The sequence below is a fragment of the Herpailurus yagouaroundi genome, unplaced genomic scaffold, assembly GCF_014898765.1.
Source record: "Herpailurus yagouaroundi ecotype Mexico unplaced genomic scaffold, PumYag 166, whole genome shotgun sequence".
NCBI classification, from domain to species: Eukaryota; Metazoa; Chordata; class Mammalia; order Carnivora; family Felidae; genus Herpailurus; species Herpailurus yagouaroundi.
Window position 1 is genome coordinate 36,530,250 of NW_024412407.1, and position 15,101 is coordinate 36,545,350.

The following is a 15,101-nucleotide window of genomic DNA, read 5'->3' on the forward strand; positions in this document are numbered from 1 at the left end:
CTCAAAGATTCTTTGGAATGTTTTCTCTACCCTTCTAGACTCAAGAATCTTTGACATGTTTGTTTGTTTGTTTGTTTGTTTGTTTGTTTGTTTGTTTTTCTCTCTTAGCATCATTATCTTTTCTATTCTGTTTCTGGTAACATTTTACAGATAACTAGGTTTCCTTAAATTATTAATTTCATGCTTTCCTGTAACACGTTATGCAATAGAAATAGGAAATATACTACATATGTTATTTACATTATTTAAGTACTTAAATACAAGAAGAAGAACCCTCGTTCTGTGATTTGTATTACTTCGATTTAAATTTATTGTGGAATGGGTCTCCCAAGAAAGAATAAATCAATTTGATAGTAGAATTAGTCTTATTCCCTGAAAACATTATTCGGTTAACATTTTTAAAAATGTGATTGCCCCATCAGGAGAAATGACTACAATGTAGAATGTGAGGTTGTAAGTCTTATAAAAAGAGTTGATTATAAGGAGAATAAAGTGTGCTTCCTTAATTTTATATGAAAATATTTATTATCCAAGAGACAACATTTTGGGATGAACATTTCAGACGGGGAGCATTTCCTACATTCAAGGAAATGAAACTAGCAAATCTTAATCTAGCATCTTTCACTTCTATTAAAAAACTGCATAGAGGCAAAATATTTGTAAATATTGCCACGTGCCTGCCTGACTAATAACACTATAGCATGTATAATTAGATTGGTATCATATCCTTCTCTGATTAACCATTTATATGAAAATGAAAATTATTATCCTCTGACTGAATGTTAATTTTCTCTAATCCAATTGTACTGATCATTTCCAAAACTAAAATTCATTTCCAAGAGCCAGGAAACCTGACTCTTGATTGGCCTACAATTTATGGTGATGAAAATGAACTTTCATTTTACACATTGTGATTTTTATGGAATACATGTTTTTTTTTTTCTTTGCTGTCTGTGGCTCCCTATTTGAAACTCAGTTCAACAGGTCGAACGGAGTACTCAAAACTTAATAGCAAGAAGCCTGTTGCAAATTCATGAAATCGAATCTCTTTTAATGGGTATGAGAGCATTTTCAACCAAACATTTCACTTACCACTCACTAAAAGGGTGATGATTATAAGTTGCCCAGGCTCAAAGCTAGTCAAAATGTTTGGAACAACCAGTTGGTTTAGTCCTCACAAATGTAGAAGCCATCCTATTTCCAAAGAGAGCTTGGTACTCCTGGAATGATATCAAAATCCAAATAGTGAATGAAAAGAAAACATTATTTCGTGACTTGAAGAACTTATTACCACCCTTCAACTGAGAATCTGTAAATTAGCCCATCTGCAGTGATAATGGAGACCAGGGTGTTCTCTCTACCAATATGCTCTGTACAGAAGACAACATCTTCATGACCATAGTAACTGGAGAGTTCATAATAGGAATTCTGGGGAATGTATACACTGGACTGGTAAACTGGATTGACTGGATTAAGAAGAAAAAGATCTCCTCAACTGACTATATCCTCCCCAGGCTAGCCATCTCCAGAATGTGTTTGCTCTGTACAATGATAGTAAATATCATCATAATGATATCTCTACCCAGATTTTTATGAAAATGCTAAACTACAAAGCCATCATGCATATCGTCTGGACAGTTGCCAACTACTTAAGTATATCGTTTGCCACCTGCCTCAGTGTTTTCTATTTCCTCAAGATAGCCAACTTCTCCCACCCATTTTTTTCCTCTGGCTGAAGAGGGAGAATGGACAGAGTGATTCACTGAATTCTGCTGGGCTGTTTGGCCATCTCCTCCTTGGTCAGCCTGCTACTGGCAATGACACCAAAATATGATTAGGAGTTTCATAAAATTGCAGAACATAAAAGTAACTGCGCTGAAATGTTCCATGTGAGTAAGAGTCAATTCTTCAACCCGCTGACCCTCTTTAACCTGTTGGCAATTGTCCCATGGACTGTGTCATTGATCTCACCTTTTCTTTTAATTATGTCCCTACAGAGACATGTCAAGCAAATGAAACCCGGTGTTACAGGCTGTGGAGGTCCCAGCACAGAGGCCCAGGCGGGAGCCATGAAAACTATGACTTCCTTTCTCTTCCTCCTTTTTGTGCGTTATGAGGTTTCCCTTTTGGCGACTTTTAGCCACCTTGTGAAAGAAAGCAAGTTCGCTGTGATGTTTGGAGAAGCTATACCAATTCTCTATCCTTCTGGTCATTCACTCATTTTAATTATTGGGAATAACAAGCTGAGGCAGGCATCTATCAGGATGCCAAGATATGGCAAAACGGCCTGCATGATGTAAAACCTTAGCTTCATACGTAAACTTGAAAACCAAATCTTGTTGCCTAATAAAAAAAATACATTCTTGTTTCGTCCTGTTATCCCATTTATTTTGGCTACACATCTTGAGGTGTTCTTGAGGCCTATTAGCACATGAATGTATATATCCTTTCTGTGTCTTTACACCCCAGATTCTCACCTTCACTCTCTCCTCTGAGAATTTCAGAGCTCACACTTACTCTTTTTGCCGCCTTACTGCAGAGGTTAGGCATGTACTGCCTAGTTACTTTCTTTTAAGATTTTACTTTGGCCCATGGTAGAGTGCGCTGAACTGCACTGATTTTTTTTTCATTTTTTCCCTATCACATATTTTCATTGCTGACCCTTAATTTTGCCCCCTTGGTGGCTCTGTTGGGTCATTCCCATTTGGATTATTAACTAGGAACTCGGATCTCCCCGGTCCCATGTCTGGTTCAGTTTCCCAGTTATGTATCTGTCTCCTCCCAAGTGAGTGAGGCTTTAGGTTGTCTCCTACATAATATATTCTGGCGGACCTTATTCTGGAACCTCCTATTCATTTCCCTTGAAATTAAGTTTCTGTACAAACAACTTGCTGTTCAGGCAGCAGTAGGATGGGAACAGAACTCATTCAAGCATCTCTCTCTAAGGGTATTCCTAAGTGCTCTTCAGAATCTCGGTAAAAGGATGGGGTAAGTAATATCAATCAGGCTGCTTTGCTCAGGTGCCTTTCTTAATAAGACCTGCAAGGGCTCTTACCACTCAAGACTCTAGAAGAGCAATTCATTGAGAAGAAATTAGCATACATTGTAGAGTAACTACATTGTAGAGTTACATTGTAGAGTAACTACATGCTATCAGTAAAAAAAGCAATGTATGCCCTTAACACATACAGAGTAAATTACACGCACACAAAAAGAAGAAAAATAAAGAGTCACTACAAAAACCTCATTCCCCTGTGAACAACAAATCCTTCGTTACTAGAGTAGCACCGAAACACTTGATCTGGCACGTCTAAATTCACGTCTGTTCCGATAATGACTGTGCATTTCAGCTCCCGCCATTTGCTATGTCAAATTCTGGTCTATTTCAATCTACTCATTTCCTTTTGTTATACCTAAAGTATTAATTGCCTGAAGATTATCAATTTTTTCTGCATATGATGATGTAAAATTCACTCCGTAAAGTCCCAATGTTTACAGTCTTATGTATATAAACTTAATCAACTATATTTCTAATATCCTCGCATTTCGGATGCTATTTGTTGCACGAGACAGGAGAACTGATGTTCTCTTGATGGGATAAATTAGTGTATTCTGCAAAATATCTGCTAATTCTTCACTGAAACGAACTTTAAATTCTTCTGCAGGTTTAGATGCAATAAATATTTTATAAGATTAGTACTTCTGGGAAGGTTTCCCTCCATTAGTCTGAAGTCCTTTCCTCCATATTTAGTTTTCTGTATCTCCAGTGTTTGAAATACCTCCACTGACCATGACCGGGGTTCAAAGAGGTAAGCTGGTGACCAAACCCTCTCGCACAAATTTTTTTTTTTCTGTTTTCTTTACTGTTTTTTTTTTTTTTAATTGTAGTTAGGGCATTTAATATGAGATCTACGTTTTTCACAAATCTTTAAGCGTACACAGTATGGTTAACAGTTGTTAACTGTAAGCACAATATTGTAGAGCATATCTCTAGAACCTATATTTCTCACATCACTGAAACTTGATACTCATCGGATAGCAAGTCACCATTCTTACGTCCCTTCGGGCCCTGGCAGCCACTGTTTTGCTGTTTGCTTTTATGATTTGACTATTCTAGATACCCAGATGAGTGGAACTGGGCAATATTTGTCCTTCTTGTAACTACCTTATTTCACTTAGCCCAATGTCTTCCAGGTCCGCCCGTGTGTTTGCATATTGCAAGATTTTCTTCTCTTTAAGACTGAATGAGAATCCATTGTCTGTATGTAACACATTTTCTTTATTCACTCATATGTCAGGGGGCAATTAGGGTGCTTCTACATTTAGCTGTCGTGAATAATACTGCAATACATGTGAGTGCAAATATCACGTTGAGACCCCGATTTCAATTTATTTATTGTTTTAAGTTTATGGATTTTGAGAGAGAGAGAGAGAGAGAGAGAAAGAGTATGCATGGAGGAGGGGCAGAGAGAGAGAGGGAGAGACAGAATCCCAAGCAGGCTCACTGTCAGTGCAGAACCCAATATGGGGCTCGATCTCATAAAATTGTGAGGTCATGACCTGAGCCGAAATCCAGAGTTGGATGGTTAATCAACTGAGCCACCCTAGCACTCCATTATTTAAATTCGTTTAGATAAATACCCAGAATCGGGCTTGCTGGATCATATGATAGTTGTATTTTTAATCTTTCAAGGGACTTTCATCCTGCTTTCATAGTACCGGCACCATAAGTTCCATGCTATACTACACAGCTATGTATAAAATCTACTCTCACTTGCAAACAAACAAAAAACGTATTCTAAAATGTATTTCGGTAAAGGTATGATTATAGTTACTGAAGTCCCTTTATTTACCAGGACACTATGGAAAAGGAAATGATGTGCTTGGGTCAGGGATCATTTCTAAGCTCAGAGGAAAGCAGTCATCTGTGAAGATGGCTACAGAATGAGGCATGTTCCGCGGCTCGCCCCCCCCACAAATCAGAGCTGCATCTCAGGAATGAAGGTTTGTCCTTTGAGGATGGATGAGAAGATATGTGTTCCCAAAGAAGGTATGAGCACCCCTAGAATTATTCCGTGGAAACACTATGTTGCAAAGTGTTTCTCAGTAACTCTAAATTTAGAGAAGCTGCATAAAGGTAAGAGTTCGTCTGTAGGAATGAGGTAAGTTTCATCATCGGTCTCCTGCCGAATAGTCTAGAAGAGCTAAGGATGTAGATTCTCAGATACAATTTGGCATGGCAGAGGGCAGAGGGTAGATCAAAACACAGGATTTTGCTCTCTTCTTTCATGTGTACAACTGCCCTTGAGTACCTTTTAAACGAAAAGGGAAAGTATAAAGGTAATCGATATTGTTTTTTATTATGACTCCTTCATCTCATTATATATATATATATATATATATATATATATATATAGCATCACAGGGGTGCTTGGGTGGCTCATTCCGTTAAGCGTCTGACTTCAGCTCAAGTCGTGATCTTGTGGTTTGTGAGTTCGAGCCCCACATCAGGCTCTGTGCTGACAGCTCAGAGCCTGGAGCCTGCTTCAGATTCTGTCTCCCTCCCTCTCTGCCCCTCCCCTGCTCGTGCTCTGTCTCTCCCTCTCTCTCTCTCTCAAAAATAATTAAACATTAAAAAATAAAAATAAATATAGCATCACAAACTAAATGACCATTAAATGTCACTTGACTAATAAGACAATGCATTATGATATGAAACCTTGTGCATGTTCATCTGAACAACCAAGATAAATGAGCTAAAATATTTTTCAGAACCAAATAATCTATATTTAGTGTTAACCTTTTAAATTCCCTGAAAATCTATGGTTTTGAATGTTAACCCAAACTTTAGATTTTTAGTAGTAATCAATATTATCATTTTGCAAAGTGAATTTCGATTTTGGCCCATTTTCTATTTGCTAGAAAATCCTTGGAGGTTAGATTTGACAGACAAAACACAGGATACCCAATTAAATTTGAACTTCAGCAATCTCATGTGATTAGTACATACGCTAAAAAAAAAAAAAAAAAAAATCATTCATTGTTTATTTGAAGTTCAAGTTTAACTGGGTGTCCTGTGTTTCTATTTGCTAAATCTAGCAGTCCTACTGAGGTTACTAGTATGTGCCACAGATTAATGAATCCCAAGCTTACAAAAAACATAGCCTTAGAAAGACAGTGCAGGATCATGAAAGGGAACGGGTCTAATTTGCATCCTAAAATGTAGCTCAGCCTAAACTGGCCATGTGTGGAAAAGTAAAACCTGCTGATACAGGTTTTACATACACGTGATACACGAGGTGGCCAGGCCAGGGATTACCAATCACATTAACTTCTCAAGACTGATAAGGATTTAATGATCATAGCTTCAGTCTTTACCTATCATTCCAGTCTCCATCCCAAGAGAGACTACAATAAGAGAGGTAAAGAAAATTACAACAAAGTCCAAGAAGTAGGTGTACCTATCAAACTACATCAGTCCAACTAGGAACGGTTGGAGATTTCTGTATTTTACCATGCTGGATACAGTGGAGAGCACCTTGATGCTCATAGCAGCTGGAGAATTTGCAATGGGGATTTTAGGGAATGCATTCATTGGATTGGTAAACTGCATGAACTGGATCAAGAATAGGAAGATTGCCTCCATTGACTTAATCCTCACAAGTCTGGCCATATCCAGAATTTGTCTATTATGTATCATACTATTAGACTATTTTATACTGGGGCTGTATCCAGATGTCTATACTACCGGTAAAAAAATGAGAATCATTGACTTCTTCTGGACGCTCACCAACCACCTAAATGTCTGGTTTGCCACCTGCCTCAGCATTTTCTATTTCCTCAAGATCGCGAATTTCTTCCATCCCCTTTTCCTCTGGATGAAGTGGAAAATTGACAGTGCGATTCCTAGGATCCTGCTGGGATGCTTGGTCTTCTCTGTGTTTATTAGCCTTGTTGTCTCTGAGAATCTGAACGATGATTTCAGGTCTTGTGTTAAGGTAAAGAAGAAAACAAACATAACTGTGAAATGCAGAGTCAATAAAGCCCAATATGCTTCCGTCAAGATTTGCCTCAACCTGTTGACGCTATTCCCCTTTTCCGTGTCCGTGATCTCATTTCTCCTCTTGCTCCTCTCCCTGTGGAGACATACCAGGCAGATGAAGGTCAGTGCCACGGGGTGCAGGGACCCCAGCATAGAAGCCCATGTGGGAGCCATGAAAGCTGTCATCTCCTTCCTCCTCCTTTTCATTGCTTACTATTTGGCTTTTCTCGTAGCCACCTCCAGCTACTTTATGCCAGAGACTGAATTAGCTGTGATGTTTGGTGAGTTGATAGCTCTCATCTATCCAAGCCATTCATTGATTCTAATTCTGGGGAACAGTAAATTACGGCAGGCGTCTCTAAGGGTGCTGTGGAAAGTAAAGTGTATCCTAAAAAGAAGAAATCACTAATCACCACAAATGGATCTGAAGGCTATCATTTACTAGGAAGGAAGACATGATGTTTCTTAGCGGTCTTCAGTTCTTGCATTAATGTTGGTTTCATATGGTTAATTACTCTTAAATATATTTAATGTAACTATAGTTGTAACTTAGGAAATCCCATGTAGAGACGATTTTGCCTCTTTCTCTTTGTCTCTTGCTCTTCTCTCTCTCTCTCTCTCTCTCTCTCTCTCTCTCTCTCTCCTTCCTTTCAGAGTTTTTTTTTTAAACATGTTTCAGAAAATATAAAAGTTAATATCCTAATATCAACTGTCAGAGGAGAGAGTATTTTCATAGTTAGGTCTAAATCATTTCTCTAGATGCAAAATTGTACAACAAATTCAGAACAACTGTAATAGCATCGCCTTGTTATTTGCATTCTTATGAAAAGCAACTCACTCAGTCCCCATGATCCTAGTTACACTATTTTTCTCAGATCATCTGACTAGTCTCCACCTTCGGAAAAAGCTCAATATGGTGACAGCCTTAATCAAATGTTATGTAATTCTAGGAATGCGGCAGAAATTAATGCTGATTATTAACACAAGCAAGATATGTATTGTGATTAAAATAAATACTGTCACAGCAAGTTCAAAAATTATTTTAGACTATAGATGAATGAAAGATTCTCTATCTGTGTGAGAGAAGGAGAGTTTATATAGAAAGTTTCTATAAAACAAGGTTGGCTAAAAAAAGAACTATTTATTGCTTATTGAAGTATATTTCTCCCCCCAAACAACGTGTAAGTTTGCTTTTAGCAGACTAGGACTATAGCAGGAACTGATTGTCGTGATACCCTCATAAGATGAGATCTTCAATCAAAAACTTATGTACTGAGATGTTAAAACGTCAAAACTGTCAAAGGAGACATTGATTCAATATGGAGCATCTCTGCATTCCAGAATACTATTTGGATCATACATAAGTTATCTATGAAATGTCTATTTGGGAAACTTCAACAACAGCATGTCATTTATGTTGCGGAAAGGATATTGCGGAGGGATTGACCCTGTTATTAACCAGCCTTGAGTAGCCATAAACTTTGCGAGGAGAAGAGAAAATGTTTATAAATATTCTCATCAATAACTTTAGCAAAAATAAAAATTACTTCCACCTGAGTTTCATATGTTAATCTTTCTTCTCTGAATCTGACAGTGCAAGATACAAATTGATTAAACCGATAGATTTAAAAAGATGTATATTGACTGCCTTGTAAGTTAAAGAAACAATAGACAATTAGATGCATAAACCGAAGCTTACATTCTTTTCAATATTGACTTAAAGAGTACCTGTCCCCACCAGCCACCTATGCAGAGACCAATTTATTTAGATTTATTAGGCAAGGGAACAACAACAACAACAACAACAAAAACCCCTGAGGGCTAAAGGAAATCCTGGAAACTTCATGTTTGATGTCTTCATATTGTGGACCCTAGAAACTTGATCATCTACTCACATTACAAAAATAACACCTCAGTATCCAATTTCTCTGAATAACAGCCAGGCAAAGTATACTAAGGTGGAAATAGAAGCCATATTAGGAATATCTTACTATACATAACTCTACTTACTGGCGTATTGAGGATGAAAATGATGTAGCCAAAACAAGTGGTTTAGCTTCTGAGATTATATTAATTCGGAGAAATCATGCAAAAATGGTAATAACTCTGAGTTGAAAGAAGCATCTGTACTACTTCTTTAACTCCTGGCGTTTGGAGTAGAGTTTTTTAGGCTTACTCTAAGAGAACGAACGTAGCCAACTGGTTACAGAAAGTGCAGACAAATTACTTCTTTTTGTTTGCTTGTTTGTTTGTTTATTCATTTTGGGGGGGGAGGGGCAGAGAGCGAGGGAGACACAGAATTGGAAGCAGGCTCCAGGCTCCGAGCTGCCAGCACAGAGCCCCGCGTGCGGGGCTCAAATTCTCAAACCGTGAGATCATGACCTGAGCCAAAATCGGTCGTTTAAGTGGCCGAGCCACCCTGGTGCCCCTTCCTTCTTGTTTTTATTTCTTATTTAATAAGTACATACACACTCACACGTTGAACATCTGCGTGTTAAGCATGACCCTGGGTGCTATAAATACAGATGAAATGTGATAAAGTCCATGCTCTCACGTAATGCATAGTCATGGAAAACATTATGGAAGACTGATAACGATCAAGTAAACAAACTCAGGGTTATAAGTCATGACTGATGAAACTGAGAATAACTGGAGGAGAGGAATTGCTTTACATAGTGTAGTCAGACTAGACCTACCTGAGACACTGAGATTTCAAGCCGAAACTTGAGTCACAATTATAACCCTGTCATGCGCCATCTTGGACAAATAATACCCTGGTGAGTGCCAGTACCCTGAAGAGCAAGTGTTTGAAGAAGTAAGAGCAGAGTAGGACCAGAGAAAGGGGTGACTGGCAGGATTGTAAAAAGCCATGTAGGTCATCAGAGGGAATTTAGATTTAAGTATAATGGGAACGGGCACCTGGGTGGCTCAGTCTTCTGACTTCGGCTCAGGTCATGATCTCATGGTCCGTGAGTTGGAGCCCCACGTCGGGCTCTGTGCTGATGGCTGAAGGCCTGGAGCCTGCTTCAGATTCTGTGTCTCCCTCTCTCCCTGCCCCTCACCCACTCATGCTCTGTCTCTCTCTATCAAAAAATGAATAAATGTTAAACAACATTTTTTTTAAGTGTAATGGGAAGACATCGAAGGAATTGAAACTATATGTAATATAATTTCACTTATATGTAGACTTCAGCTTACTTTGGTTATAAGAATAGATATGGTATGTGTTGAATGGGGAGGAGTACAATTAAGGGGACCAACTAGTAAGTTATAGTATAGTAAGCGGTCCCTGTGAGAAATCATAGTGGCTCAGATTTGGATGGTGGTAATAGACTTAAGACTCTTTTTTTAAGAGACACACACTTACTTTCCTTTAATTTTAATTTTTTTTTTTTTGAGAGAGAGAGAGAGAGAGAGAGCTTGTGCACAAGTGGGGGAGGGGCAGAGAGAGAAGGAGAGAGAATGTTAAGCAGGCTCCAGGCTCAGCTTGGAGCTCGATGTGGGACTCGACCCCACGACCGTGAGATCATGACCCGAGCCAAAATCAAGAGTCAGGCGCTTAACCCACTGAGCCACCCAGGCACCTCAAGACTTTTTAAAATTTAAATATTTTTATTTTTCTACGTAATCTCTACACCCCATATGGGACTCCAACTCACAACCCCGAGATCAAAAGTCACAGGGTGCACTGACTGAGCCAGCCAGGCACCCTGAGTTAGGACCTTTTTATTTTTTTAAATTTTTTCAACGTTTATTTATTTTTGAGACAGAGAGAGACAGAGCATGAACGGGGGAGGGGCAGAGAGAGAGAGGGAGACACAGAACCGGAAGCAGGCTCCAGGCTCCGAGCCGTCAGCCCAGAGCCCGACGCGGGGCTTGGACTCGCGGACCGCGAGATGGTGACCTGAGCTGAAGTCGGACGCTCACCCGACTGTGCCACCCAGGCGCCCCGAGTTAGGACCTTTTTAAATGGGTGAATTCTATATGTTCTACAGGTAAAGCAGATCAGTCTTATTACTTGGCTAGATGAAGGGAAGGAATTGAAGAAAAAGAAGATTCCGAAAACTTTTAGATTGTTTTTACGTTAGCATTTGAGGCGACCCTGCCACCTAAAATGGAGTGGCAAATGTTAATAAGGGGTGGGAGGGCAAAAATAAAAAAAACTTTTTTTTTTTAACATTTAACATTTTAGAGGTCTATGAAATAACCAAGTGAAAATGTCAAATAGATAGCTGAATATATGAATCTGTACCTAAGGATTGAAATAACTGATAAATATTTGGACATCATCGACATATAAATGGGATTACCTAAAAAGTTATAGAGAAGTGACACCAGATCTAAACCCTGAGATATTCAAATCGTTGGAGGTTAAATTACAGAGAAAGGACCAGCAGAAGAAGACAAGAAAGAGCTCCGAGGAAGATGCGAAAAAAAGGACAGAATGTCTGGTTGAACGGAAGCAAGGGATGTCATTGTGTTAGGAGGAGGGAGAGGTCAGCTTTCAAATGATGCTGAGAAAAACGGTAAAATTGGGAAAACAAAGTCACCATTGGTTTTGGCAAGATGGATGCAATTGATGATCCAATGGCAAGAGCAATATTAGTGAAGCGTAGGGACAGAAGCTAGGTTCCATGGAAAAGGTTTAGGAGGGAATACAATATGAGAGAGCAGAGAGATGGTGAATGCATAACATTTTAGTAAGTTTTGTTATTAAGGAGAGTAGAGAACAGAACATGGGAGCGAGACAAAATTTTCGTGTTTTCACTGGTTTTGTTTTTAAGTTGGATGATACAGTGTGTGCCTGCAAATTGAAATGATTCAACAGAGAAAGGAATAATAATATAGGAGAGGGGTAGTAATTGCTGGGGCAATGATGTTAAAATCATTATCTCTGACGTTAAAAGGTGGAACCCTCAGACCCAAGATCGGGCTCTTTAGGTGGATGAACCTAAAAATATGAAACGTCCAGATTTCCTGGAACCCTCGGGGCCAGCAAGGGCAAACCCTTACCACCCACAAGAGCAGGAGAGCGTCAACTGTTCAATTGACTCCATTTGAGCCAAGTTAACATTTATTCTGCTCAAGAAATGTCCTGCCACTCCTCATCGCTTCAGGACAAAGTTTCAACACAGCCTAATAAGGTAAGTTCCAACTTACCTAATAAGGTAAGTTCCAAAAGAATATAGCTTCAAGCTAATACTAGCACATGTTGTTAACATTATCAGCAGAAATAATAGAACATACTGGACACGGGTCTTGAGAGTGATGGATCAAAAGGTTCTCTTTATGCCGTCTGGGTATGGAGAATTTGTTGACCTGGGCACCCTCCATAATGATTTAGGGTTTGGATTCTGGCAAGGGCACCTAAATCCAGCCCTAAAATTCTGTTGGGGAAGCTCCATGAAACTTGTACACAATGCTGGCCTCATGTATAAGGTAGAGTTGCTGCAATGCCATTGACATGGTATTAAGAAGGATCGGAAAGTTCAGAGAGATGGTAGCGTCAGAAAGGATTAACTACGTAAGACCCAAGAAACCACCGCCTCACTATGTTCCCCAGGAGATCCCTGCAGATATTTTCTTCCTGAGGCAACATGAATGTGCTGGTGAGGGGAACACTGGCATTACTGAAGACTCAATGATGGGATGTCCTCCGCAGGCCAGAATTGGCTGATGGGAGAGGCTGCCAAGAACCCGGGTTCCATGTACCCATGAATACATCGGAATTGCCTGTTGTAACACGGAACCAGCCTCACCATATTGAGCAGCAAGGCCAGCCAGAGTGCTAATCATCATGCATTGATCTGCAGGAATCTATGGTCAGCGTTAAGAGAAATGATATTCCTAGGATTCAGAGAGAGAGACAATCAAGTAAGGTGGCTTCTTGGATTATGTAAGAAAAAAAAAATGAACGCTAAGAGGTTACTGTAATGGAAAAACATTATTCCTTCTCAAGCTTCCAACTCTTAGTCACTTCACTTCATTGACTGAAGAAGAGGCTGGGTCCCACCGGGGAATGACGTTGCCAAGTTTCATGGTACATGCCTTCCCATTTTCAATCCTCCCCAAAAGGAATTGCATTCAATTGACAGAGTAGTTGGGACCTAGGGAAAGAGGTAATTACATTTTTTGAGAGTTGTTAAATATGAGATATGACCAGAGGGTCAGATCAGAGCGACTAAAATGCCATCATGATCTTTCAGTGAGAGTGGAAGCCCCGGGGGGACAAATCCTTTCGTGGCTCTATTGGGTCTGCATACCCACCCCGTGGTCATCTACCTTGTTCTCAAGAACAGAACTGAGATGGATGTGCTTAGCTCTTATCAGAACACAGTCCTGAAGTTTCTTAAGTTTTGGGTAGATAGAATGTCTCATCGAGTGGATATCAGCAAGCTTTGTTTTGTTTTGTCTTTGTTTTCCTATTAACGCAGGATTTATTTGTCTTCTCTCTGTCAAACCCTGAGCCAACCACTTTCCCTAGGCGGCTTGGGGAGGCATAGAAAAAGGCACATCCGGGGCAGAAGAGACACAGGAAAAAGACCTACGGGAGGCGGAGACAGCTCCTTCACATGACCAAGAGGAAGCGAAAGGCCAGCATCAGGCAAAAGAGCCCCAGCGGTTCTGGGAGGGCAAAGCCTGGAAGAGCATAGGAGAAGAGCTGTTGCTTCAGAGAGGGGTTCCTGGCATAACCAGTGATGAGGCTCCCAAACCCAGTCCCAGTTCTGGCCCCAGAGCCAGCCACCCCCACCAGGGCAGCCCGGCCCCAGTGAACTTGGCTGCTGTGTCAGTGCCCCCTTGAAATGGGGCTGGTTCAGAAGCTGCGGCTAAGAGTAAGTGAGGTCGGGGACATGGGGTTGCCAAGCTGCTGAGCCTCTCCTCTGTCGGCCTCTCTGGAATTAGCACCACTGCAGACAGTGTGGGGTTCAACAGCTGAGAGGTCCTCCTGATCAAGAGGAAGAGAGAGACGACCTTTGCACAGGCCTACATTTTCCGGTGATGAGGGCCAGGAGAGCTTCTCCGAGGGCAGAGAAGACGAAGCTGTAAGCTTTTGTCTTCCATCCTTCAAACACACGTACCAATTCGGTGCCAAAGAGGTGGAAATGCACATACATTTGGTTTCTTCGTAAAGCAGCTCTTGCATAGTGAGGTGTGCATGATCGGGTTTTGGATCAGTCTGATTCTTGGCTCACTGGGCAGATGCTGGTGGAGACTGCAATTTCTCTGCCTGCTTTGGAACCAACCGTATAACTCCATTTTCAAAGACAAAATATTGTACAGGTAACTAATTGCGAGTCTCAGTTCAGGCCCGTTCTCACTGCGTACGGGGAAAATTCTTCCCCAAATGTAATCAGGATTTCCAAGTATCTAGAAAAGAACAAGGTGATTTGGTATTTCACTCCTGTGCCACAAAATTTAAAACACGTAATTAAAGTTTACAGACAAGTACCCACGCCTATCCTTAAAATATGACCGGGCTGTAGAATCCTCTCTGTGACTGGCATTTAAACGTGGCTGGGGGAAAAAAAAAAAAAAGCTATTCTTAAACTGCTTGAATTTGTTGCCTAGAACTCTAAGTAGGGCAGAAGAACTTCATCTTTGGGGAGTGTTTCCTGTTCAGTTAGAATCACATGATTAAGCCCCCAAGGTCAAACGCATGCAAAACAACAACTTCTGCATTGTCTTCTTCAATGTCTTCAAGTGGCGCTATTCTTGGCACTGAGGATATGAAGGTGCGTGAAACACTGTTCCTGTCCTCAAAGAATGCGAGAGCTAACGGAAGATTTGGCTTGTACAAAATGATGGTCACTGTCAGCAAAGTGGCAAAAGAACTATCAAAATTGAGAGCAGTGGAGATAGGAGGGCTTCCTGCCGGAGATGCTGTGTGATCTGGACTTAGGAGAGCGGAGGCAGGGAAGAAGGCGAAGGGAAACGTGTGGCTAAAGCTATGCATACAATGTAGTATTTTCGATGGTCCCAGGACGCTGAACAATCCAGTAAGATTGAAGAGAACACAGGAAGGGAAAGCTGGAGATGTGAATTTCCAGATTGTGAAGAA

At 40.4% G+C, this 15,101-nt stretch overlaps 1 protein-coding gene and 1 pseudogene across 1 annotated transcript; one reads left to right on the forward strand and one right to left on the reverse strand.

Annotated features, from left to right (window-relative positions):
- The first annotated feature begins 5,912 nt into the window (after positions 1 to 5,912).
- LOC121038938 (taste receptor type 2 member 7-like) lies at positions 5,913 to 7,543 on the forward strand. The gene has a single exon (XM_040488922.1). It carries the CDS (start codon positions 6,516 to 6,518, stop codon positions 7,449 to 7,451), a length of 936 nt encoding a protein of 311 aa, XP_040344856.1. The 5' UTR covers positions 5,913 to 6,515; the 3' UTR covers positions 7,452 to 7,543.
- Positions 7,544 to 13,292: 5,749 nt separating this feature from the next.
- LOC121038939 (ATP synthase F(0) complex subunit C2, mitochondrial-like) lies at positions 13,293 to 14,032 on the reverse strand (annotated as a pseudogene).
- Between the last annotated feature and the right edge of the window lie 1,069 nt (positions 14,033 to 15,101).

What these genes read in the sequence shown, in the direction of transcription:
- LOC121038938 (XM_040488922.1), top strand. Translation starts at nt 6,516, where the DNA reads ATGCTGGATACAGTGGAGAGCACCTTGATGCTCATAGCAGCTGGAGAA.